The 25,999-nt window shown below is 44.2% G+C and overlaps 1 protein-coding gene across 1 annotated transcript; it reads left to right on the top strand.

The window, feature by feature from the left end:
• The first annotated feature begins 2,115 nt into the window (after window positions 1-2,115).
• Window positions 2,116-3,576, top strand: LOC118841987 (protein jagged-2-like). Its single transcript, XM_036749702.1, has 2 exons — window positions 2,116-2,217; window positions 3,058-3,576. Exons 1-2 carry the CDS (start codon window positions 2,149-2,151, stop codon window positions 3,574-3,576), a joined length of 588 nt encoding a protein of 195 aa, XP_036605597.1. The 5' UTR covers window positions 2,116-2,148.
• Window positions 3,577-25,999: the final 22,423 nt, after the last annotated feature.

Here is a 25,999-nt window from a genome sequence, read left to right as displayed (position 1 = left end):
TTTATTGATGAATTAATTAAGGGTATTTGAGCTGTTCCTGTTCTGTGAAGTCAAGGAGGAAAACCATGGTCTCCACCAAATTGCTGCTTGGGGCCCATCTAAGCCAAGATTTTGGACTGGGAGAGCTGTGAGGAGTGAAGTGTGTGTGCCAATTCTGTTTGAAATACAAATCCTTGTGGAGAACCCTGATGGGGGAGCATTTCTTTACCCAAAGAAAGGGGCCAACAGAATTGAACAAATAGTTTTCTCTGTCTGGATGGCCTTACTGACCTCCCAGGGCTGGCTACTGCACCTGCCCCATCTCACCCTATCAACTGGACATTTCTAATGTTGAGGAAATAAAATTAAATGTGACAAATCTATATTAAGTACATGAAGCAGCATGGCATTGTAAACAGAAAGCTAGCCTCAGAGCCAGGAAAACCTAGGCTCAAGGCTGTGTGACCCTGGACAAGTAAATTATTGAACCTTTTATGGCTCTAGGAACTCTTTATGACTGCTGGTAAAGGGAATTTCCCCATGCAAGAGTTCCTTACCCCAGTGGAATCACACGTCTAGTCTCCATCCTCTCTGGCAAAGCTTAGTTAAGAATGTAATAATCCTTAATGGAGCACACAGTCTAGTGGGGTTGGGGTAGGTAACCAACATTATATTCTGGGTAATGGTACATTATATGATAAATGTATACAAATGTAGTCCTTGAGACAGGCAAGCACATTTGGTGATGCTTATTGGTGATGGTGGAGGTACTGGCCGGGATGATATTGAAATGAGGATTATCGTGATAATGATAATGGGGGATGCTAGTGATGCCGGTGGTGTTGATGGTTATGAAATTGGCGGATTTAAAGATGTTGAGGCTGGGAGTGATGATGGTGGTGGTGATGGTGATGGTTGGGAAGATGATTATGAAATCGAGGATGGAGAGAATGGTTAGACCACATCATCTAACTCTGTGATGGTGATGACCAAGAACTTGAAAGGTATTAAATTTTTATGTGAGATGTCTAGGACAAAGGTGCAATTTTACATATATGTGGGAACTTCCTTAGTTTCCCATTATCTAGTGCTTTAAGGTTTGCAAAGTACTTTAAAAATATTATTTCCTTTTATCCTCAGAATAGTTAGGTATTATTATTATAATACCCATTTTACAAATGAGGGAACTGAGGTGCTACCTTAGGGGTTAAATGACTCACCCAGGGTCACACAACCAGTAAGTGTCTGAGGTCGGGTTTGAAATCGAGTCTTCTTGGCCATTGTCCACATCCTTTCCTTTCAAAGACTGCGGGAGAGGGTGCATGCGCTATAAAGTTCTGTTCTGATCCTAGCCCTGGGCTTGTCTTACTCCAACCACCTTTCCCATCTCTCCCCTAACACCCCTTCAACCTACATAGTCTTCAACCAAGGCTCCAACAACCTACAGCCTGAAGACAGTTGAGGCTGGGCCGGGCTCGGCCTCGGCGCCGTGCAGCTGAAAAGACAGACCCGAGCAGCTCCTGGAACCTCTGCCATCTCATCCGCGTCTGCAGACAGGCTGTATCGCTTTGCAGCTCTTTAAAGGGAAGCCTGGAGCCCCCAGCCCAGCCCCTAGCTCACTCCCGCCCGCCCGCCCACCTGCTGCCCAAGCTCGAGGCCCCACCCTCTCATGAATATGCAGGTATCAGGCCGCGGCGTGGAATGGGTGAGCTAGCTGTCAGTCTGGGCTCCCGAACTTGTAGGGTGTCAGTGAAGGGGGAGTAAGGGCGCACAGGGAGAGGCTGGAAGCTATCTGCTGCAGCTAAGCAATCTGTGCACCGGGAGCTAGAGCCTGAGCAGGGAAGCAGAACAGCGACGGCGGCTAATGCTCCGTGCTGCACTCGGGGAGGCGTCGGGCAGCGACCCGCACGGAGCAGCACAGCGGGTTATAACGCCTAGAGCCCTGCCCACCGCCTGCTCGCCGCCGGGGAGCAGGAGCTGCAGGACAGAAGCAGAGGTTGCATGGCCCTGAGCTCCGCGCTTGCTCCCGATTGAAAGTGCGGCTCAGGTTCGGCGGGCGGCGGGCGGCTGCGGCTGCAGTAGCGGCAGCAGTAGCAACAGCCACAGCAACAGCAGAGAAGGCGGGCGCCCAGGGCGGCGGAGAAGGAGGAGGCTAAGGTGGCGGCTACAATGCTGGAGCAAAGCCGGCGGATGGCGGCAACTCGCCTGGGGCTGCTTCTCCTCACCATTTGGGTTCAGGTGAGGGGCCCGGCGGACTTCTAGGGAGAAGGATCCCCGCAGCCCCCTGCATTGCAGTGCAGCGAGAGGGGAGGGGGCAGGGGCGACTGCCAACCCCAGGGAGCTGAAGCGTCTTCTCCCCTGCAGCCTTAAGCGTTTCCTGGCCCTTTACAGGGAGGGGCCCGAGAAGCAAGGGGAGGGGGGGGGGGAGTGGGGCGCGAAGTTAGGGGTCCCAGTGGAGGGGGCGCCTTTTGCACTTTAGCCTTCTCCAGCCCCTGGGCAGGGGTGTGGGCGGCCAAGCCTGGCCAGGCTTTTGCCTTGTTTTTTCCCCAGCGACTTTAAAAACAAAAACAGAACCCCCCTTGCTGTTTGTTTGCAAAGCCCAGGAGCGTGCGGGGCAGCCCGCCTGACGCCGCTTTGGGGCACCGGGGGATGGCGGCCGCGGCCCCGCAGACGTGAAGTCTGGGCTGCGTCCGCGGCTTGTTTGCCCCGGGGCTGGTTACGCGCGCCTGTAGCCTCCCCAAATCAGGGCGCTGGTCTGCAGGGTCCGGGGGGACCGAGCCCGAACTGCGCGTTACCTCCTCCCGCAGCGGTGGCCGTGGCTTCCTCGGGCGGCTGCTGTCCCTCCCCCGCTGCGAGCCTGCTCTCCCCACTCCCGGCTTCTTTCCCTCTCCTCCCCCGCCCCAACGCCCCTCTCCTCGAAGGCCACCTGCAAAGGCCCCGCGCGGTGGGAGCTCCCCAGATGCCGCAAGGGCCGGGGCCGGGGCTGGGTGCTGCCGCTAGCGAACCTCGGACGCCCTCTGGCCCCAGCCCCCACCGTTTGGTCTCCCCTCTCCTCCCCTCTTTGTGTCTTATTTTTAGGCGGCGCAGCCCATGGGATATTTCGAGCTGCAGCTGAGCTCGGTGAAGAACGTGAACGGGGAGCTCCAGAACGGCGACTGCTGCGACAGCAACCGGACTGCACGGCCCAGCGGGTCGGACTGGAGCTGCGGCCGAGATGAGTGTGACACCTACGTTCGTGTCTGCCTCAAGGAATACCAGACCAAAGTCACCCCGACGGGGCCCTGCAGCTACGGCCACGGAGCCACGCCCGTGCTCGGTGGGAATACTTTTTCCTTGGGCGGTGGTAGCAACAGCGGCAGGAGCGGCCATCAGGCCCGGGGCAGCAGAGACAAGGGCCGGGTGGTTATCCCCTTCCAGTATGCGTGGCCGGTGAGTGTTCCCTCTCCCTCTCCCGGGGTCGGAGAGAGGAGCGGGCTCAGGCTCAGTCTCCCTGCCCCCCGGGGCTGCCGCAGGCCAGCACCTATGGGAGGGGAGAACACTCGCATCTGGGTGGGGGCGCTGCGCTCTGCGGTAGGGAGGGCTCGGCCCGGGAAATAGCCGCTAAGGCAGCCCCTTCCCTCGAACACTTAGGGATGGAAGTGGCTTCTAGGTGGGGCTGCGCTCCAGCGTGTGTGCTTCCCCGAAGTGGGGGGTGGGAGTGAGCTTGCGTGTATGTGCATGTTCGACTGTGTGCGCATGGGGAGGGGAGGGGGTGTAGGTATATCCCTGGCACCTGGGCTCCTTTAGAGATGGTATAGGGGGGTGGTGGTAGTATAAGTCAATCCCACTTGGCTCCAGGGCTGACCTAGGAATCCATGCCAGGGCAGGAGGGCCAATTGCATTATAATGGGTGATCTTGGTTTTATGGCATGGTGGTAGAGACTGCTTTCCAGGCCCTGGCTAGTGCGCTGCATTCTTGGATGGTCTCTTACTTAGGATCCTTGAAGCCAAGGCCTACCACAGAGCCCTACATATGATAGCTGCTTAATAATAAACTTTACAACTTATATGGCTTCAGGAAGGATGGCATGGTACATTTTGGGGAAACCTCAAGAGAGGAGCAGAGATTGTGGGTGTGTTGTTTTTAGGCCCCGATAGGGAAGAGACTAGAAAAATCCTATGCTTTTAGTCTAAACTAGAAAAATTCTATTCTTACAAGCCTATCCTGGCCTATTGTGTACCCAGATCAGGTTTAGTATTTTATTTATGGGGGAAGGATAAGTGGGCCCACCTGATCTGAGATTGAAGGAGCTTTTAATTTCCCTAAAGCTTTTCTCTCCTTCCACTCCGAGTGCCTAAGAGATCACAGTTAAGGCTAATTAGCTTCATCCTTGGCCTTGAGAGCAGGGGGCTGTCCTCATCCCAAGAGGCGACTGCAGTGTAGTGGAAAGAACACTAGATTTAGAGTCAGAGGACCTGGCCAAGTTCAAATCTAGGCTGTCTACTTAACCCTGTGTGACTCTGGGCACTAAGTGCCTTTTACTCTTTGGACCTAATTTTCCTATCTTTAAAATTAAGGGGATTGAATTAGATCTTTAAGATTCTCTTTTCTCTAAATCTGAGAGGAGTTTGCATATCTCCTAGTGTAGGGGAAGTATCCGTAAGGCGGCAGAACTGTGTGTGATGGGAAATATTTTTCTGTTTCTGTGTGTATGTTCTGGGCTGACCACTTTTAATCATGGAAATCAAGGGATGAGTTGTTGGTGCTCCAGGGAGTGGCAGAAACTTGGATGGAGGAAATGGATGCTAACTGATCTAGGGGGGAGCACAACACACCAAGATTTAGGTTGGATACCGAGATACTTAATGGTAATGGAACTTTTCAGAGGCTGGAACATGTTTTCAAGAGAAGCAGTATAGATATTTAAGACCAGGGTAGACCCCTTTCCCTGCTGTGGATTAAGTATAATTTTGCCTAAAGGCAGAGGGATGGACTAGATGACAAGGCTCATTAAATCCAAGGTTATTTTTGTGAAATTCATTCAACATTTGAATGAGATATAACCCTTGCTTTTGAAGCACCCAAGGATTTAGTTATGGAAGCTGGGACTTGCAGGACTGAAACAAAAAATAAAGGACTTGTCTTAAAGGCCAAGGGTGTTCTAAAAAGGTGCAGGAGCTGCTCACAGAAGGGAGAAGTCATTGCGGGGGCGGGGGGGGGGGGGGGAGGAAAACTTTCCTGGGAGGTAGTTCCTTCCTTAAGCTGGATGTTGAAAAAAAATGTTTAGGATTTGGGTACATAATAAAGAAGGAGAGTGGATAACATAAGGGAATATATGGAGGCTGGAATGAAGGAAGGACACTTTATGGGGATAGCGAAGAGCCTTGCCTAGCAGGAACAAAAATGGTATGTGTAGGCAAAGAAGCAGTTGGGGAGGTAGGTGGCAGCCCGTCTGTGGAGAGCCTAGAATACCTGAGGAGTTTTTGGTCTTTATCTTGAAGGCAGTAAGGAAACATCAGATTTCTGAGAAGGGAAGTGATGCGGGGCTGTGTGTTAAGGAAACGACCAGCTATTTCTGTAGGGTAGATTGTTCGTGTATGGGTTGGACTGGCAGATATCTGAGGTCTCTAATGATTCTGTGATTTTTTTTTTTGATGAAGACCTTTCAAACCCGCTGTCTAATACCTTGTTTCTTCTATAAAGAAAAGATGGTAGACCAGGGTTCTGAAAGGTTCTGCCCTGACTTCAGGAGTCCTGAAGAGATTCAGGAGTGTGTATGGTGGAAGAAGAGACAGGAAGTTGTTTTTTTCCTTTTACCCCTTATAAATTCTTAAGAGGCCACAGACAGATGGGGCTTCAGGAAGAGCTTAGCTTACATATTTGTTTGGCTGTGGACTCTCCCTAAGTTAAGTTTGACCTTTGAAGCCCAGAACATGTCCCTATAAGAAAAGCCGGCTCTGATCTGCCTGCTCATGACTTTTCCTCTGATGTCCCCTAATCTCATAGGTGATATGATCACCCGTCAGATACTTGTAGGCATTTGTCATAGAGAAAGACTTATTCTGGCTTTGTCCCCAGATGGCAGAACCAGGAGTAATGAGGGGCAGTTCTTGGTAGATGTTAACTCAGTGTTCCAAAATGAAATGGGCTGCCTTGAGAAGTGATGATGATGAAAATCCAAATTTCCCGTTCTCTTAGTGGTCTAAGTTTTATAAAACATTTCCCCCACAACAACCCTGTGTTTAGTACAAGGATGATCAGCTCCATTTTGCAGGTAAGGAAAATGAAACTCTGAGATGTTAGATGCCTTGCCCAGGGTCACATAGTAAGTTGACTATGGTTAGACCTTGGGTCTTCTTACGCCAATTTATTTTTGTGATATGAATTGGAGGAGACTTCCGAGGTGATATACACAAATCCCTTATTGGACAAACGGTGCCTAAGGTCCAGAGAACTGAAGTTACATGCTTAAGGACAAAGATAGTCCAGATGTGAACCTAGGTCTAATGATTCAGTACTTGCTTCAGGGCCCTACACTGTCATCTGCTCCACCTTTCATCTCCCACTAAAAACACAGGGCAAGGGAGTCTTAGTGAATCAGTATTTTCTTCTGTGCCTCTTTTGATCCTTTTTTTTTTTTACTAAGATATTTCTCCTTTCTAGAACATTTGTTCCCTGGTTGGAATATATAGTCAGAGAGAGAAAGAGAGAGAGAGTGAGTGAGAGAGAGAGAGAGAGAGTTAGTTTAGTTAAACTTTAGCTCAGATCTCAGCCAAACCAGGTGCAAACAGCAACCCTTGTCCTCCCAGGTGTGCCTCAATCCCCAGCCCTCCTAGCACCTGCTTGCTTGAGTTCAGGGACACAGATGGATTCTGTTCTATTTCCCAGCAGTGGGATGCCCTTTATTCAGTAATTCAGTGACTTGGGGCTGCAAAATAAAGGTTGACATGGGAGCAGTTCTTGGCTCTCCACCTAAGGGATTCTTTGAGAAGCACTAGTTGTGGCATGAGAAGGAGAACTGTAAGTTCCTTCCTGTCATCAGGGACAGTGCAGGGTGGGCCATGCCATGTTGCTCCTGAGTGAATGAGGAAGAAGGTGTAGATGCAGAGCAGAGCCTGCATAGCTTACGTTTGGATGGTGTGGGCAGGTTTGGGCATATGTCCCCACTTCAGCAGGGCGCCCTCTATCCTGTGAGAACCAAAGCTATCTGAGTCCTGATGGTGATGCTGGCTCATGGGACTGGAGTCTAGGCTGCCCCAAATCTACCTCTGTCCACATCTCTGATCCATGTTCTAGAAAAATCATGAAGTCTCGTTATCATACCATGTAGGGATGGAAGGGACCGTGTGGGTGCCTGACCCTTTGTAGATAAGGAGTCTCAGCCTACAACTAGGGAACGACAGAGCCTGTATTTAGCCTTCTGATCTCAAATCATTTTCTTTCTACCTCACCAGGCTCTCTCTGGAGCTTGGCTAGGGGGTTAAGGACCTCCCCCTGAGGGAAAAGCAATGCATTAGCAGTTGGGATGGACTTTAGACAGATAACTTGAACTTTTCCCACTCTCTCCAGAGTAGAGTTAGGGGCAAAGAAGAGTGCTGCCACAGGGAGAATTGCATCCCAAGAACTGAACGGCTGGAGAGCCACCTGTGAAATAAATGTTAGTAAGACAGGCACCTCCCCCACTTCAAAGATAGTTACCGTAAACAGGGCAGTTAAAAAAAAAAAAACAAAAGTCCTTGCACTGAATATCCCAACAGGCCCGTTCAGACTTGCATTGTGAGCCTGTCATCTGTACTTGCATGATGCATTTGGGTTGAAGCCAAAAATGTTTTAAAATCACTACCTTAGGATGTGTTTTTTGCCCACAGTTGGCAGAGGCGGAGGGAAGGGAGCAGCCAGAGGAATGTGGCTGGCGGACTTTTTTTTTTCCTCTTCTGTTTTTCCTCACCCCCATGGACCTCACCTCATGGTTCTTCAGTGACCCCAAACCAGGGGATTTACCTGGCAAGGAGCTGGTATTTAAGTAGGGAGTTAATCAGAGTGTCTTGGCTCCACGTGGCTTCTACTAGGTGAGGTGGCCAGGCAGGGGAGAGTTGGACTGGCCATGAAATACTGGTGGGTGGGGTCCCTAGCATCTTTGCATCTTCTAAGAATTGAGTGAAGGGGTATGTATTTGGAGGGGGATGTCATAATTTTCAAAGCTGGTTAACATAAGACAGGAGCATTGTACAGGGGAAAGAAATTGGATTTGGAGTCAGAACATCTTGGTTGGATCCTGGTTCTGATGCTTGCTAGCTATGTAGCCTTGGTCAATCCCCTTCCTCTTTCTAGGTCTCAGTTTACTCTTCTGTAAAATTAAGTGGTCGACTAGACAAGTCTCTTCTATTTCCAAATTCTATTATCTTGTAAAAATAATTTTTATGAAAAAGTTATAAAATTCTATGGTCTTACAAATTTGTTAAAAAAAAATTGGTTTTGGGAAGAAATTTTGCCAGATACAAGGGGTAGGCAGGTCCAGTCCTCACTGCAAGGAATCTTAGGACTAGGAATAACTAGAGGATGCTGGGCCTAGTAGGCATTGGCTTTTTTCTACTTGTTTCTTTGAACTTCAGCAGAACCTATAGGCCTTGAATGCCATATTGATGAGAGAGATTGGGGACTTTTTAATCTTCCCAAGACTTGTGTGGGCTACTTTCTGAGTGTCTTGCTGACTTTGGTTAGGAAACAAAGCCTAGTTTCTGGGTGTCTTTGCTTTCCCCAGTTCTATTATATCCTAGTGGTTTGACTTTGAGTGAGTCTCTTTCCCCGTCGTGGCATGTGTTCACCCATTTGTAAAGTAAGGTGGATGGAGTAGGTAATGCAAGTTCTCTTCTAGCTTTCGGTCTTTGGCAAGCCTTGGGTGTAACCCTCCTTCCATAGCTTTCTGTATTGGATACTTTTTGGTCTGTTTGGCATGTGTGGGTGGGCCTCAGGTATACCGTGTCACCCCTCTTCCCTCCTTCCGCTTTAGCAATGCTCTTCCCTCCCCCCAGCAGAGTGAGTCTCCGTGTCTCCTGACTTGTTAGCCAGGAGCATGATGATATTTGCCTTCTGTTGTCCTGACTTGCTCCCCAACCTCTCAGCACCTCAGAACTTGGGGCTGGAACTTAGAGCTTCAGGGCCTTCGCTCCTCCCAAGGAGCATTGCTTTTATTTCCAGCTCAGAAAGAGCTGTGTTGGAGGCTAGATCAGGCATTTTTGTTTTATTTTATAGCACTTCTTTTATGGCTACAGCACAAGGCAGAACGAAATTTGTGTGTGAGTCTGATTTTCCCTACCCTGATAAATAAGAGTTACCTGAGGCAAGGGACCGCATCTAATTTCAATATGCTGTGGAGGAGATAGGAGGAAGAAACGGATCCCATTCCTAGCCTTGTGCAGTTTAAAGACTGGGGTGAGGAATAGGGGGTGGAGAAGAATTAGGCCTAGTCCTGGTGATCAGGCGTCTGGGGAGACAAAAGAAAAGCAATCCTTCAAGGCATTCATAGTCTGGGGAGACCTGATTCACTGAACATGATTAGAGGATGCCCCGGCTTGAGATTGAGGAGCAGATTGAGTGTAAGACACTTAAAAATATATAAAGTGTATATACGTGTGTATATACACACACACACACACATATACGTACACACATACATACACATATACATACATATATACACAATACACGCAAATACACATACATGCATATATACAAGCACATGTGCACATATACGTATGTATGTGTATATACATGCATATGCACATGTGTGTATGTGTGTATATGTACATGTGTATATACATATATGCATGTATATATGTGCACGCACATATATGTACTACGCATACATACACACATATACACATGCACGCATACACACATACATGCATGCATACATGCATACATACATAAAAATAAAAGAGGTCAGTGTTGGCTAGATTTATGTAGGAAGCCTATCTGGAAGACATGGACTTTATAAGCTGTTGCTTTTTGGTAAAAAATGTTCCACAATACAAGTATTATATTTTAGGGGAAAAGTTCTTCGCCTGCTGGCCCTCGACCCCTACCATTTAACTCTTAGGTTTCCAGGTTCTGCTTAGATCCCTCCTGTAGTACCAGACATACCCTTCTTTCTGTGTTCTGGGATTCATTCCCTTTGCCTCCCTTAGCTCTACCTTTCCTTCCTCCCCCCCCCCCCCAATCTGCCCTCTTTTATGTGCGTGACTCCACCTGTCTTGTCCTGTGGCCCTGAAAACATGAGGCAGGAAGATGGAGCTCAGGTTTTTGGTGACAATTCCTGCCACTCCCTCCTGTGTTAAAATGACTATTTATAACCTTTCTGTGTATCTGTTTAAGTGGGTAGAAGGGCTGGTCCTCTCTTACTGGTGTCTCAGTCTGCCCTGGTTGGGGTTAGTAGTTGTCTTCACAGAACTTTGCTGCTCCTTCTCCTTTTCCTGACCCATGTATCCCCCAAGGGTCCATTCTCAGGCAGCTTCTCCAGTTTTGGTGTTTTTTTTTTAACTCTCTTTCCCTTGGCAATCTCATTTACTTCCATGAACTCAACTATAACAATTCTACACGGATGAGCTCTAGTTCTGACTTCTCTTCTAGCTTCCGTATTGCATCTTCCTCTAAGACACTTTCCCTATGCACTTCAGATTTAGGGTGCAAACAAAGCTTATCTTTCCCCTTAATCTCATTCTTCCTTCTGCCCACTGTTTCCTTCAGTGTTGCCACCATTTTCCCGGTCTTCCATGTTCTGTGCAAAGCTAGCAAACGGGGCTACTTACCCTCTTCATTTTGTGCTCTCCTGCGTTTGTACTTGTGCTCACATGTTCCTTGGCCTGGCCTCTTGAATTCCTGCCCGTCTTTTAAAGCCTAATTCAAATGCCACCTCCTTCAGGAAAGAGATTAAACATCTCCATTTCTTTCCACAAAGCCTCAGATGGTCTCCTTTCCAGTTATCCCTTAATGTTTTAAGTGATGACCCCCTCTGATCTCATAAAGCACTTACCTGGAACTTCGGTAAAGCACTTAGCTCATATTGTCTGTTATGTCTGTGAACTCCATAAGTGAAAGAACTGTGTCTTATCTAAACTTTGGTTCTCCCTGGCTCTGGACACAGTCCTCTACATATGCTTAACACAGTCCTTATGGATATGCTCCCTGAATGAATGAAGAGTGGGGCGCCCTCTGCTTGGGGTGGGGGTGGGGGTAGTTGTGCTGGAAATGAGAACAACCTGTTCTATTCCATTCTTTAAACCCCTGGGTTAGGCCTGGAGGTCCTACTGAGGAACAGTGTGTGTGTATATTGATATGTATATAATATGTACTATATATATGTATATCAAAGCAGAAAAGTGGGAGGTGAAGGGGGGAGAGGGGAGAGTCTGTCTGGGAAGACTTCCTGGAGGAGGTAGAGTTGGGCTTTGAAGAAGGGGGAAAATTTGGCTTGGAATGGGCATCCCATTCAGGGGAACAGTCTGAGCAGAGTCATGGAATTAAGAGCAGCTGGGGACAGTTTGCCCCACAAGACTGTGTCCTGGCATGTAATGGCAAGCCCAGAAGATTGAGATCTGTTTGGAAATCTACACAGAAGGCCACTGGTGACCTTGGAGCAAGGTGCTGAGGCCTTGGAGCATGGTCAGAGAAGCTGGATTGAGTGTGGCAGAGTGAAAGAACAATTGATTTAGAGTATAGATGACTTGAATTGTAATACTGGCTGGTTGTGTCACTGCATGTATGACTTCGGACAAATACTTGCCTCAGGCTTTATTTTCTTCTTTAAAATGAATGTGTTCCATGGGATCTTCAGGATCCCTTCCCAACAGAAATATTCTGCATGGACTTCTTGTAAAATAGACTTTCCTTTGTGTTCCTGATGCCTTCTGTTGTCTAATTCCTCTGTGTGTGTGTGTGTGTGTGTGTGTGTGTAAACAGACCTTGAATAAAGAGATTGAATAGAATCACTTGGAGCTTGCCCAAAGAAAGGTAGTTAAGATAGACAGAGATACTGAGACCAGGCAATATGCGGATATGTTATGGGAGATGTTTAGACTGAGGAAGTAAAGCCTTGAGGAGTGAAGCACAGTTGAGGAGAGCTTTCATTTAAAAAAAATTGTTTTGGGGGAAGAATGGCTATACTTGTTTGGCTTGAACCTAGAAAGCAAAACTAGAAATAATTGGGTGGGGGTGGGGGTGAGGTAGGGTTTACAGAGAAGCAGATTTCAGTTCCATTCGATGGAAGAACTTCCTCACCCTAAGAGCTGTCCAGTGACAGAGGGAGAATAGGTTTGTCCTCAACTTGATTGAGGCCTTTTCCAGCTTTGAGAATATATAATCTGTGACCCTGTGTGGAGAAAGCTAAATGCTGAATTTCTGGATTCCGTGCATCATTTCTTACAGGGAGTTACAATTGTCAGAAAAAAACAATTCACAGAATGCTCTTCTGGGTTTTATCATGTGCTTTCAGTGACAGCCTGGTGGATAGGGGAATAGACTTTTGTTTTTTTCCTGCAGAGGTTTGGACCCAGGCACCAGGGTCTGTGGTGGTTGTCATTCATGCTCAAGGAGGACCAAAATAACCTCACTGTGTTGGGGTCAAGGTACAGTGCGTCTGATCAGACCAATCTGAGCTAGGAAGGCTCTACCGCTGGTCCGTCACAAATAGTCCATATGAATATTTGGACTGGAGAGTTCTCTAAATGTGTGCTTTTGAGCTGCGCAGTTCTGCCTTGTTCATAGAGCACAACCTCTTCTTTGATGTGGGCATGCCATGCTGGGCAGGCCTGTACCAGTGTCTCCCATGCCTCACAATTGATTCCAAAGCTCTTCAGAGGGACCTTGAGAGTGTCCTTGTATCACTTCTTCTGACCTCCAAGTGAGTGCTTGCATTGTGTGAGTTCTCCGTAAAAATAATCTTTTAGGCAAAGGTACATTTAGTATTCAAATAGCCTGGCTAGCTCATTAGAATTGTATTCTCTGCACTAGAGTTTCAAGGCTTGGCAGTTCAGCTTGAGAAAGGACCTCAGTGTCCAGTACCTTGTCTTGCCTGCTGATCTTCAGAATTTTCCTAAGATAATTCCAATGGAAGTGATTCATTTTCCTGGCATGGCGCTAGTAGGCTGTCCAGGTTTCACAGGCTTACAATAATGAGGTCAGCACAACTTCTCTCTAGACCTTCAGTTTGGTAGTCGGTCTAATACTTCTTCTCTCCCACATTTTCCTTTGGAGCCTCTCAAATACTGAGCTAGCTGTCGCAATTTGTGCTTCAGCCTCATCGATTGTATGTACATCCCTGGAAAGTATACTGCCAAGGTAAGTTAACTTATCCATAGCATTCAAAATCTCTCCATTTGCTGTAACCAGTGGTTCCACATATGGCTGGGGCAGTGCTGGCTGGTGGAGATGTGTTTTCTTGGTGTTAATTATTAGGCCAGAATCAGCACATGTGGCAGAGAATCAGCCCACATTCTGGTGCATCTCAGCCTTAGAGGCTAAATCGAGCGCGCAGTCTTCTGAGAACAAAAAGTTGGGCACTAACTCTCCCTCCGATTCAGTCTCAGCTTGTAGCCTTTTCAAGTTACATGATTTACTACCAGTGTTATAGCTGACCTCAATGCCATATTCGTCCTGATTGAGGGAGTCTGACAACATTGCCGAAAACATGGGAGCAAACGTACAGTTCTGCTTCACTGCATTGGTGACTGGGAAAGCTTGAGAGCATCATCCATTATCCAGAACCCATGCAAGGGTGTCATTGTGGACCTCTCATACAATACTGATGAACTTCTCCAGGCAACCAGATTTTTCCGTGATCTACCAAAGGGTCTCTAGTAGTAAGTGGGTTTGCCTTTTGCCAGGAACTGTACCATGTATGTAATCCTGGCTGTAGTGTTTCTCTCGTTAGCTGCTGCTGGTGAGTTTGAAGTAGGGAGGCCCTGAAGGCAGGATGGAGTGTTAAGTATGGATTTTACTTGGATTCCCTGGCAGCTTGGGGATTAGACCCAAAAGACAGATTGTTTCAGTAGTGCTCTGGGAAACCTTGTTTTTGAAACCATTCCCAGCTTCAGAATGGGGAAGGGGAGACTTCATTTTGACCTTTTCCTCCCTATCTCTCCAGTGTGCTTAGGACATCATCAAAGTTGGGCCAACGGAGTTGTAAGAACTGATAGATATATTGGAAATTTTGAGAATTGAAAAGGTTAAGAACTGAGGCCAGTCTGTAAGGCCATACAGGTAGGCAGTGGAGTAAAATTCACATCTTAGGTCTTATTTATTGGACGTGACTATAAGGTAGGGTGAAAGATTGAGGATGGGCATTTCCAGGTCTGTCCAGCCAGACATTTCAGTGACTTAGACTTGGCCTGAATCTCCATGTGTGACCTTTGGATGTTGGATATAACCTGTAAGTCTTGTGGGATTGAATATATGAACTGATAAAAGTGGGGAGGTGTTAGGCAGGGGAAGTAGTGTGTGTGTTGTGGTTGGGAGGTCACTTATTCACTGTGGGATGAGGGATGGTTCTGTATGCTGGACAGAGTCTTGGTCTGGGATTCACACCTGGGTTCTAACTCATGCACTGCCACTGCTTTCCTCTGTACCCTTGGGTAAGTCAGGCCTCCTCTTTGGGCCTCAGCTTCTTATCTGAATAATGAAATAGTTGGATTTAAATGGGCCCTTTAACTCTGTGTGATTCTAGATTGTTTGAAGAATTCAAGCAATTCAGGTCACTGTACATTTTGAGCCTGCCAGGTGACCAGCTCTGTCACTGGGTTCTTGGCTCATGGCCCTGGGCAGATTTCCCTTTGGAATTAATTCAGACTTTGAGAGGTAATCTCAACAAACACTGAGAGACAGCATGCTGGGTGATAGTAAGTGACTCGGAATCAGGAGACTGACCTGGGTTTGAATCCCAGGTTTTATTAGCTATGTTAATCCTGGCAAAATCATTCTTTGGCTCACTGTCAGATTGTAAAGACATATTAAGTGCCTACTATGTGCCAGGCACTGTGCTAAGGTACAAGGCAATCCCTGCTGTTAAGCTCACAATCTAACAACCAAAAAAAGTACAAATAAACTATATATTGGATAAATATGAAATAATTAAGAGATGGAAGGCATTAGAATTAAGAGAGTAGAAGATGGCATTTTAGTTGGGACTTGAAAGAAAGCCAGGGGCCAGAGATGAGGAGGGGGAACAATATAGGTATGGGGAAACTGCCAGAGAAAATGCCCAGAGCTGAGAGATGAGTCTTGTTCGTGAAACAGCCAGGAGGCCATTGTCACTAGATTGGAGAGTGTTGGGGGAGTGAGGTGTAAGAAGACTGGAAAGGTAGGAAGGGACTAGGTTATGGAGCATTTTGAATGCCAAACAGAGCATTTCATATTTGATCCTGGATGCAATAGGGAGCCATTGGAGTTTATTGAATACAGGGGTGATATGATTGACCTTGGGCTTTAGGAAAATCGCTTAGTGGCTGAATGGACGGTGGCTAGGCAGACCTACAGGGAGGCTATTGTAATAATCCAGGCTTGAGGTGATAAAGGCCTGCACCAGAGAGGTGGCTGTGTCAGAGGGGGGAAAGGGAGCATATACAGGAGATGCTGCAAAGGTGAAATCAGCAAGCCTTGGCAACAGATTGGATGTGAGGGGTGAGAGTGAAGAGTCGAGGGTGAACTTCATCTCTAAAATTCTAAAATAGATCGTATAATTCAGAGCTAGAAATGACATTAGGGCATCAACCCAAGTTTCTTATTTTACAGATATGGAAACTGAGTTCCAGAGAGTGAATTCCCAAGGGTCAACACAATAAATATAATTATGAAGACAGCTGCAGCCAAATGGGTGGTGTCAGAGCATCACTTTTCTAGAAGAGAATTGAGTACAGGTCCAGGAAGAGGGGTTCAAAGCTTAACTAGCTGTCTCAGTCATGGTGAACTCTGGGGGCTGCTGAAAGATTTCTGAGAGAATGATTTAGTAAGGTGAGCCTTCTGGGAATTCTCACTCTTTCTTGTTTGGTAGCTCAGTCCCTTCTCCTTCATGATGTGTGTTTTTGACTTCCTCACAGGAGTCCACTATTTTCTGTATTCCTGGGAGAAAGGATTTCCCCCACTGGGGTCTGACAGACAGCTTCTTCAACATTTTGATCACTGTAGGGATTAGAAAGTTTTTCCTTTCTATCCCAGGCTCTTAACCTGGGGTCCATGAACTTACTTTTAAAAAAAATGTTTGGAAATTATATTCAATATAATTGGTTTCTTTAGTAATCCTATGTATTTTGTTTTGTTAATTTAAAAACTTTATTCAGGAAAAGCGTCCATAGACTTCACCAGAAGGCCAAAGGGGTCCAAACAAAAAAGGTGTAAGAACCCATGCTTTATATATTTTTAATTATAATTTACATTTATTCCCCCTGAATAAATGGGTACCTCGCATAAACAGAGTACAGGAGAAAGTACAAAGGACTCAGATGGATGCCAGGCCTTTAATAGACCCTCACCTTGAGTCTCCTGCCAGGCTCTTCATTGGCCAGATACAACCCCCTGACTGCCTACGTCATGCTCTCCTCAAATGGCTCATTTTAAGCATGCGTACAAGCCTCTGACCTTTCACCTAACTGACCTGAGGCCTGGTTTCTGCTAAAGCTGGGGTGGGGAAAGGTACACCTTCAATTCTGTGGAAACAAAACTCCTCCTCCCATTTATTACAATTTTCCCCCTCTTCTTTTATTCAGATGTTTGTTTCCACATTTTTAATACTCCCTTACTCTCTTTCTCATCTGAATTTTTCCCCTTAAACATCACCCCTTTAAGTAAATATGGGAAGGATTGATTGATGCATTGACAAATCAAAGGGGGCAATCCCCTTTGTAAATAGAGTTACAGAGATCCAAAAGAAAACGATAATGCAGTTGTCCCTTTAAGATTCAAAAGTCTCTTCCCGTAAGGCTGTCTGGCAGGGAACATGCATCAATGAAGCCCTCTGATCCTTGGTATTTGTTCCAGCCATCTCCAGCATCTTCTTCTTGCCTTCTTGTAGGAACCAGCTTTCTTTCCATTCTCCTACAAAGTTACCTTGGCACAATTTTAAGTTACCATTTCTAATCTTTACACCCTGATCATTTTTACAAATTCAAAATTGGAACCTTAGCCAATTGTCATGTTTAAGAAATTCCCATCAGAATCCAGTTTCTTATACTTTACATTAACTCATGATTAATTTCCTCACCAGGAGGATGATATTTCACTAAGGAATTAACAGACTCCAGTACATACATAAACACATTAGATAACATTCTCAACACAGTATATATAACATCACAAAAGTCATGCCATGTTTCTTTGATGGCATTTACAAAATAAACCATAAGCCATTCTTCTTGACCTAATTGTCTCCATACCATTACCAAGGAAAAAATATAACTTATACAAGGACCTAAACAAAAACACTAGTCCCAGTCCTATGGTAATCTAAGATGTTCCATAATCAATTATTTTAATAGATTTGTTACTGCACTTACAAAACCTTCTGATTATAGAAATTTGCCACCAAGAGAGTAGGGACTTAGAATAAGGGGACCATATTTTCCCCAGCTTCCTATCAACTCCAGGCAGAGGTTGTGTCAAACTGCAAGCTGCATTGATCCAGGCCTAGTCTGCCAGGTTTCAGTTAAGGAATCAGGTTAAGAGGGTCCCACCTCAGCACATACAAAACAGTTGCCCTCTCAATTTTACCATGAAATCATACCTGCAGTTCATGCCTGCCTCCCTCACAGGGCTGCTGGCATATTGGGTCAGCCTTCCTTGATACTCATGTCTGGAGTTAGACTCAGAAAAACAGTCAGTTAGCAATCCCATTAAGTCTTTGAATAGCAAGTTCCAATAATTGGTTTAGGATATGACTATGAGCTCACATTACTTAAGGAACATCCTTAAAGCTAGCTCTAAATAGCTTGCATGCATTTCCTCCCTTTTTCATAAAATCTTCCCGTTAAGATCATAAGTTATTGCCCTAACACATTTGCATCAGTTTCTCCTCTATTTTTTCTATTCTTCTCTAATTATGCCTGATCTGAAAGAATTGAACCATATAACTTTATCTTTATGTTTTAGACCATGGAATGAATTCAAATCCACATTTAACTTTTCCCATCAATACAAAAATATTCTACAACTTATCTCTCTTAAAAAGACTTACATTGAAATTCTTTTCCCTAAACTAAAGATGTCTCTGATTTAGTTCCAGTAATTAATTACACTATTTGTATTAATACCTAATTGCCCTTATATCACTTTAAAACATCTAAGGACTCTATCTCACATAGATACAATATAACTTTAAATTCAAGCCTTAGACTATGGGATAATGAGTCAACCTTACATTTGCACCTTCACTTCACAAACCTCTCTTCCACCTGTCCAAACTACTCCCACCAATATCCAGAAACAACACTTTCATTTGACTATACAGGAGTACCAATGTAACCAGTCATTTGATTAAAACAACAAGATTTCACCAATTTGCATTTATCCAGTTTTCCATTTTCCCCCATAAAACCAACTTCTTTCACAGTGGTAACAGATTCTGGCAGATACCTTCCCTTTCGTCGCTACCTGCTTATTTCTGATTATAGAGACCTGCCATATCATCTCCCCCTGAGGGTGGGTTCTTTTCCATCAGATGGCAAGTTTTACTAATGAAAACTGTATCCTTAAGACCCACATCTGCGATTATCCTAAAAACCCATCACTTTTTGCTGACTTTAAAAAGCCAGGTTGGGAAGGGGGGATGGAGGGGGGCTGTCTTATGACCCCGGCTGTTCTCTTTTTCAGTAAAACTTAAATCCCAGTACTGCTGTCCCTCCCCACTTCCTTGCCTTCTACCAGGTGGGCAAAGGTAAAACTCTTTCTTCTTATCTAAACTTAAGGGGGGGAGGAGTAAGGAATGCACAGACTTCGGTTTCAAAACTCCTTTCTCAAAAATCTAGAATAAGACATTGAATGGGCCTTTCTTGGGGTACTTAAAACACATGCTTTAACCACCCTCCCCCAAGGCCTCTGTAGATAAGCATTAATTCCCCAAGTATAAGGTTCTTACCCAGAAACTCGGCTGCAACCAGTTAGCTTACAAATGGAAATTCAGCAGGCCTTCTGAAAATTATACAAAAAGATTTTACAAAACATCCTGATATAAACAGGGATTGTCACTAAACTTTTATGAAGAAAAATTATTTGGACAGCTCTAAAATGAGATGTCTCTCTCTCCTTCTTAAAGCAAAATAACCTTTAAACGTTGGGATTCATTCACAAATTCCCAAAGTGCCATCACAAATTAGTCCATAAGCCTCCAGATTAACATACATAAATATATTTTTAGATGATACAGGCTTGAAAATCACACCCCTATATTTTTCAAAGTATTATAACAACTCAATTCTTTGTTATGACAGAATTTCTAGATATCACAAAGTTTCCAAATTTTCTATTCACAAAACCTCTTGTACATAACAATTACAACAGGAGATTCTCACAAAGTCTTAGTTAACCATCTCACAAATGCTGTTAAGTGATAGCAAAGCAATTTTAACTGAACAATAACAGCTTTTTAACACATTCAGCAATTTTCTCTGATAGTACAGTTTTTAACAACATTTAAACCATACAAATGTATGTTTAAACCATACAAATTTAATGCCTTAAACATTTTTATGTATTTAGAAACTTGCATAACCAAATATAACAGTTTCAAACTATTACATTTTTATCACCCCCTTTTTTTAAAAGATCAATTCATATATAACAAAATTCAGACATCACAAGGGTCTCTCAAATTTTACAGACTAAGAGAACTGTAAAAATACAATTTAGAAATAAGATGACTCCAATTACCTTTTCAGATTATCACATATTGAAATTATTGATCCTAATTTGGCACCCCGCTTTCTCCAAGCTTCATCTTATACATTCCAATCCCTGACTCTAATTCTTCAGAGTTTTTACAAAAAGATTTGAATTAACAAAAGGCCTAAGGAATTTGAAAAAGGTGGGGCACTTCCCTTTCAAGCAAAACGTGACCAAGCTAAAACATTTTTAGTTTCCCCTCCCTTTGTCTGCCTCAGCATGAGAGGAGGGGGATCCCTTTCACTTGCTGAGGAAGATTGACAAAGGTGAGTTGAAGAGGGGCACAAGATTACCCATAATAAAGATCTCACCCTAGGTGAATTACTTTGGGCCTGGCAGTCCCTTTGAGAACAAAGGAGCCTGCCTTTTAGATATGCTAATTTTGAGGTGGCAAGATTCCTCAACTGCTTTGGAATGCAGTTTAATTTCCTACCACTAGCCAACAGTAAGACTTCATATTTTGATATAATCTCTGTGGAAACAAAATTCAGTCATACCTTACATGGGCAAAGCTTAATGATTATACAAATCAAAATCTTTCTCATAGTCAATACCCAGATTCAATAAAACCTTTTATCACTAACTAATCAGTCCTATTTTCCAATCAGGTTACAAGTTTCTTTTAGCTTCAGCTCCTGATTGACACACCCAGTCTTCTAAGGTGGAGTGGGGGGGAGGGGGTGGCCAAGAGCATATGGACCCAGAGCCACTGGACTGAGCTGCAGTTCTAACCCCACCCAAATCCCTTATCTTCAGCTTCTATCTCTCTTTCCCAATCTTTACTGAAACTTTTTACTCTCCATATCTCCAATTTCAATCTGTCTTTTCTAATCTTGACCCAAACTATCTCAAACATTTCCAACAAATGAAAAAAAAATATTATACTCACCAGACTTCTTCTCCAACTGCTTTTTACCTTAAAACTTAAGAATTAAATGACTAGCAATTTCATCACATTCTAAACAGACCACTAAACCTTTTAAAGTGATCATCCAATTTTCATACAGACCCCTTTACATCTCTTCTACAGTTTAAACACTTGTTTGATGTTAGATAGACTGAGTTTAGTGAAAATATACAGATTTTTAACCTTTAGGACCCAATCAAGCCTTAATTAAGAGCTTCCAGCTTTCTTCTCTTTCCAATTCAGTCATAACTTCTGAGAGCTGTCTTCCTGATTCCTCATCAGTTCCTTTATGTCTTCTTGTCCTCCCTCAACCCCGCAAACTCGACAGAGCCAATCCTCACAAGGACTCCCTGTTTCTTGTTCGGGATTTCTCGAGAGCTTGCTCCAGGGTGTAGAGCAGAATTTCCATTATCTCGGAGACTGGGAAGGAGACTGGTCAGCCTGCCTTCCTCCCTGCAGATTAAGGTCTGGCCAAACTGTCTTGGTCCAGAAATTAGGGTGCCAAGGCTTAGAGTCTGAAAAATCTTATTCAAGAGCCCCCCATAAGGGTCCCCCCAAAACTCAAGCTTCCCTGTCTCACCAATATCTAGCCAGACTCAACCGACCCCACCCTCACAATGTCACCCAAGCTTCCCTTGGGTTCATGCATGAACCGAAGTGACCTCAATCGCTCACAGCCAAATCACTTTCCCTGGGCCAGCCCACCAGTGCTTTTCTTCAAAGCACTAGGGGAAATCCATTCTTCCCACCTAGGTCAAAAATTTTAAGAGCTCTTTTCCCCGTTCCAAGCAAATCTTATTTCTCAACTTGGAGCGAATCCAGACATGACAAAGCAGGACTCCCCCACCTTGCTCAGGCACCGGACTTGCACTGTCTATGGCCATTTTCCCTCCCTTTTCCCCCTTTACTCTCGTTCCTGGGTTCCCAAGGATTCCAGAAAAATATTCCAGGGAAATCAGTAGTCGGATGAAGGAAATTTTCACCTGCAGACACTAGGGCCCACTACAAAAGAGTCAGGGTGCCACCCATTCTTTGCATGAAATACCTCTTTCTTCTGATGCTATATTGATCCCACGAAGAGCCCCCAGCTGTTAGGAACACACTCACGTTGTCTAGGAATAAGCAAGACTCGTTGGGAAATCAGGAACGTTTTAATTATAATTTACATTTATTCCCCCTGAATAAATGGGTACCTCCCCTGAACAGAGTACAGGAGAAAGTACCCCCTGCTTTATATTGATCCCAGATCTACTTATCTGTAATGTGTACTCACCAAGAAAAACCGGTCTCAAACTTCTTTTATATTCTTATGAATACTGAAGTTAGCTGTCATATCTCCCTCTCTTTCCTTCTCCAGTCTTAACATCCTATTTCTTTCAACTTACTCTGATATAATACATCTTCAGCCTGGCTTGTACTCCCCTGAATGCACTCCAATTTAAAAGTGCCCTCCTAATGCCACCCTGGCCCTACTTAACTTATTAGCGTAGAATTACATTGACTTTTGGGCTGTTCTGTCACATTATTAAAATTGATTGAGACTGTAGCCCTTTAAAGTTTTTCAGGTTCAAAAAAAAAATCTGAACTATCTTCTTAGTCCCACAATCTGATTCTTTCCTTACACTCTAGATTAATAAACTGGAAGTTAAACACTTGAAATTTAATTAGGATAAATGTTGTCATACAAGATTAGTTCCAGGATTTTCTAGCCTGGAGAAGTCTTCTGGGACCACAATTTGGTTATCTAACATGTTACCTACTACCTCTCTCAGCTTCATCTTCATGAATTTGATAATTATGCCATCTGTTCCTTCATCTAAGTCATTGAGAAAAATGTTAACGAGTTAACTGAGCAGCAGAGGGCCAAGGACAGAACTCCTCCCCTCCCCCAATAATCCTCTAGATACTTTCTTCCAGATTGATGTCAATCCATTAATCAGTCTGATTATTCAACTGGACCTCAATCATAGGAAAGAAAACGAATTAAAAGTAGGCCACATTGTAGATTTTTATTTGAATGTAGATTGGGTTAAGTGGTTGCTCACGTCCCTTCCAACTATGAAATTCTATAATTCCAGTGATGCTATTGTCATGGTGTGTGTTTTTGACTCCCGTACAGGAGTCCGCTATTGTCTGTGTTGGTGAACCTGGAGTCCATAGGCAAATCTCTTCATTTTGCCATCCCCCTCAAAAAAAAATCATGAAGCACTTCATTGCTTTCCTGAAATCTAGCTACATACTGTTGACAACATTCTGAGCTATCATATTGGTCTAGTCATGTTGTCATCAAAGGAGGTTATGCTGACACGACTTGTTCTTAATGAAACCGCACCGACTCCTTGTGATCACCACTTTCCTTTCTCAGTACTCGTAAACCATCCCTTTAATAATATGGTCTAGGATTTTGTTGGAAACTAAATGTTCCTGGCCTAAGGTAAGAAGAATTCACTTTCTCCTTCTGAAAGTCAGGACATTTTCACATAGCTAGCTTAGAGAAGCTTTCCTGTTTTCCATTTTTGTGTTAGTTTGTTTTCAAAGATCTCTGGCCAGAAATCACAACGTAATAATTCTAGGCTAATAAGCTAAGTAGGACCAGGGTGGCATTAGGAGGGCAGTTTTAAGTCAGAGTGCATTCAGAGGAGTATAAACCAGACTGAAGACGTATCACATCAGAGTAAGTTGAAAAAAATGGGATGTGAAGACTGGAGAAGGAAAGAGAGGGGGATACGATAGCTAACTTTAGTATTTATAAGAATTTAAGAAGACTGAGACCTGTTTTTCTTGGTAAGTGAGTATACATACCCTGGCATGCAGTTTGTCTAGGGCAGATACCTAGCTGTGAGGTACTATTGCCTCCTCGCTTACTAGGGGCTTCACACCCTTGTCAGTCAGTTTTGTCTTGGCTTTCCCAGAACCCAAGGTGACTTCCATGCCATATCGAGATATTGAAGTAACAGTGATTAATAATAAACATACAGTATTCTAAGGTTTTGAAGAACAGTTTGCTTATAACTCGTTTGAATTTCTCATCATGAGGAAACTGAGGCAGAGAGTAGTTCAGTGACTTGGTTGTCTAAGGGACTACACTCATGTCCTGACTCCAGATCCAGCACGTTAATGCTTTTGCATTAGAACTCTTCAGATAGCTTGAAAATGGTGATCATGTTCTTCCCCTTTCCTCCTGCTTCCGCTAGCCTTCCCTTTAGTCTTCCCTTTAGTCTTCTTCACATTCTTAATGATCTTAAACATGGCATAGATTCAGCGTCTCTTTAAAAATGGGATGTTCCAAATTGGACATAATTCAATTTCACAAGCATTTATTTAGTGCCTGCCACATGCTGGGCACTGAGAAGGCAGAGACGATGAGGAGATGAAGATTTGAGCTAGAGTAGTGGCTGTTTGAGCAAAGATGAGGGTCAGATTGTTGTGGTAGTACAACTAATGAGATTTGGCAAATGATGGGCATGAGGCGTCTAGGATGACAGAGATTGCGAACCTGGACGACTTGTGTTGCTTTCAGCAGAAATAAGGAAGTTTGGAAGAGGGGTGAGTTTTGGAGATGTTGAGTTTGAGATTCCTGTGATAGTAATTATAATAACAATAATTAGCATTTATAGAATGCTTTAAGATTTGGAAAGTACGCTACATATATTATCTCATTTGATCCAAGGAACAGATATTGTGAGGTAGATGCTATTTTTATCCGCATTTTGCAGATGAGGTGAAGCTGAGAGAGTAACTTGCCGGTGGGGACACAGCCGAGGATGTGCAATTTGAACTCAAGTCCTCCTGATTCCACGTACAGCACTCTATCTACTCTGCCACCTATAGCCATTTGGTAATGTCTAATTAGCATTTTGTGACATGGGATTAGAGCTCAGGAGAGAGACTAGAACTGGATACATAGATCCGAGGGTCATCAGCAGAGAGATGATAATTAAACTCTTGGGAGCTGATGGGGCCAAGTATATATAGAGCAGAGAAGATGAACAACCTAGGATTTTACCAAGGACTGATGTCAAGTTCTCTACAGCATCCTCTTTCTTCCCCCTTTGTGAAAAATGGTCCATTTGTCTATTTGTAGCCCTGCGGCATCTTTCTCATTCTCCATGATTCTTCACTGACCCCAGTAGTCATATCCATAAATTATTTCAGTACCCTGGAGTATAGATTGCTGGGAACTAGTCCAATAACCAGCAAATGGACCTGCTGGAAGAACTGAATTATATCATTCTTGATCTTCTTGCTACAAAGAAAACCAGGAGAAGGAAGTTATAGCGAAGTGAAAGAACGGCGTACAGATATGGAGAGACAAAGAAGAGTCTACGGAGTTGGTTTGTGTGCCCAAAGGCACACAACAGCAACAGAAGCCAGTAACATTATTTCATGGTATATTACCAATATGCCTACTTTCCCATTTATAAAAAAAAATCTTGAGTCATCTTTCTGTACATGAATTGAGAACATTCTTGATGAGAAAAAAAGATTTTGACAAGTGATAACCAAAAATAGATCATATCTTTACTGGATTAAAATTGACTGAAAGGTATGGAGAATGTATCTTATTTGAATGGACAACCTATAGAGTGTGGTCATCTATACCTAAAGGTATGTATAGGGAGTCCATCCAACACTTTGGAGACCTTCCTTGCTTTCTCCTGACAGTGAGAGGGTACCAGTTGAGTACTCTGTAACAAACACTATGGGTGAATACAAGTTGGGCCTGGAATTGAACAAGAGCCTCAGAAAAATGGACTGGATAGACTTTGGAAAATCGCCAAGCTCTTTTAATGATCCCCAAGTTTCTCATGAAAGTAGAGGCTCATTTTTTATATTAACATTCTATTGGTGTTGCTGGATGGCGGGGAAAGTCTATGAAGAATTAAAAATGAAAGTCACACGGAAGACAATGGAAATGTATGAGTAGGGTACGACAAATGAATGAGGAACTTGAACGGGAGTAAAAGATGTCATCAGGGAAATGTACGATAGGAATAAAAGGTGGGCATGAGATGTCAGGTGGATAGTCAGAGTACTCAACTGGTACCCTCTCACTGTCAGGAAAAAGCAAAGGATGGATTCCCTGTAGTGTACATAAATATGGGAGAACAAAAATGCATGGAGTGGGCAGGCATGGGAGGGCTCAGTATGCATTGTTGAGGGAAACTACCGAATCAATGAGATTTAAAGATCCATTTGAGTATTGGGAGTAT

This window comes from Trichosurus vulpecula, chromosome 3 (assembly GCF_011100635.1).
Source record: "Trichosurus vulpecula isolate mTriVul1 chromosome 3, mTriVul1.pri, whole genome shotgun sequence".
Classification (NCBI taxonomy): Eukaryota; Metazoa; Chordata; class Mammalia; order Diprotodontia; family Phalangeridae; genus Trichosurus; species Trichosurus vulpecula.
This window is presented reverse-complemented; position numbering and strand designations above follow the sequence as displayed.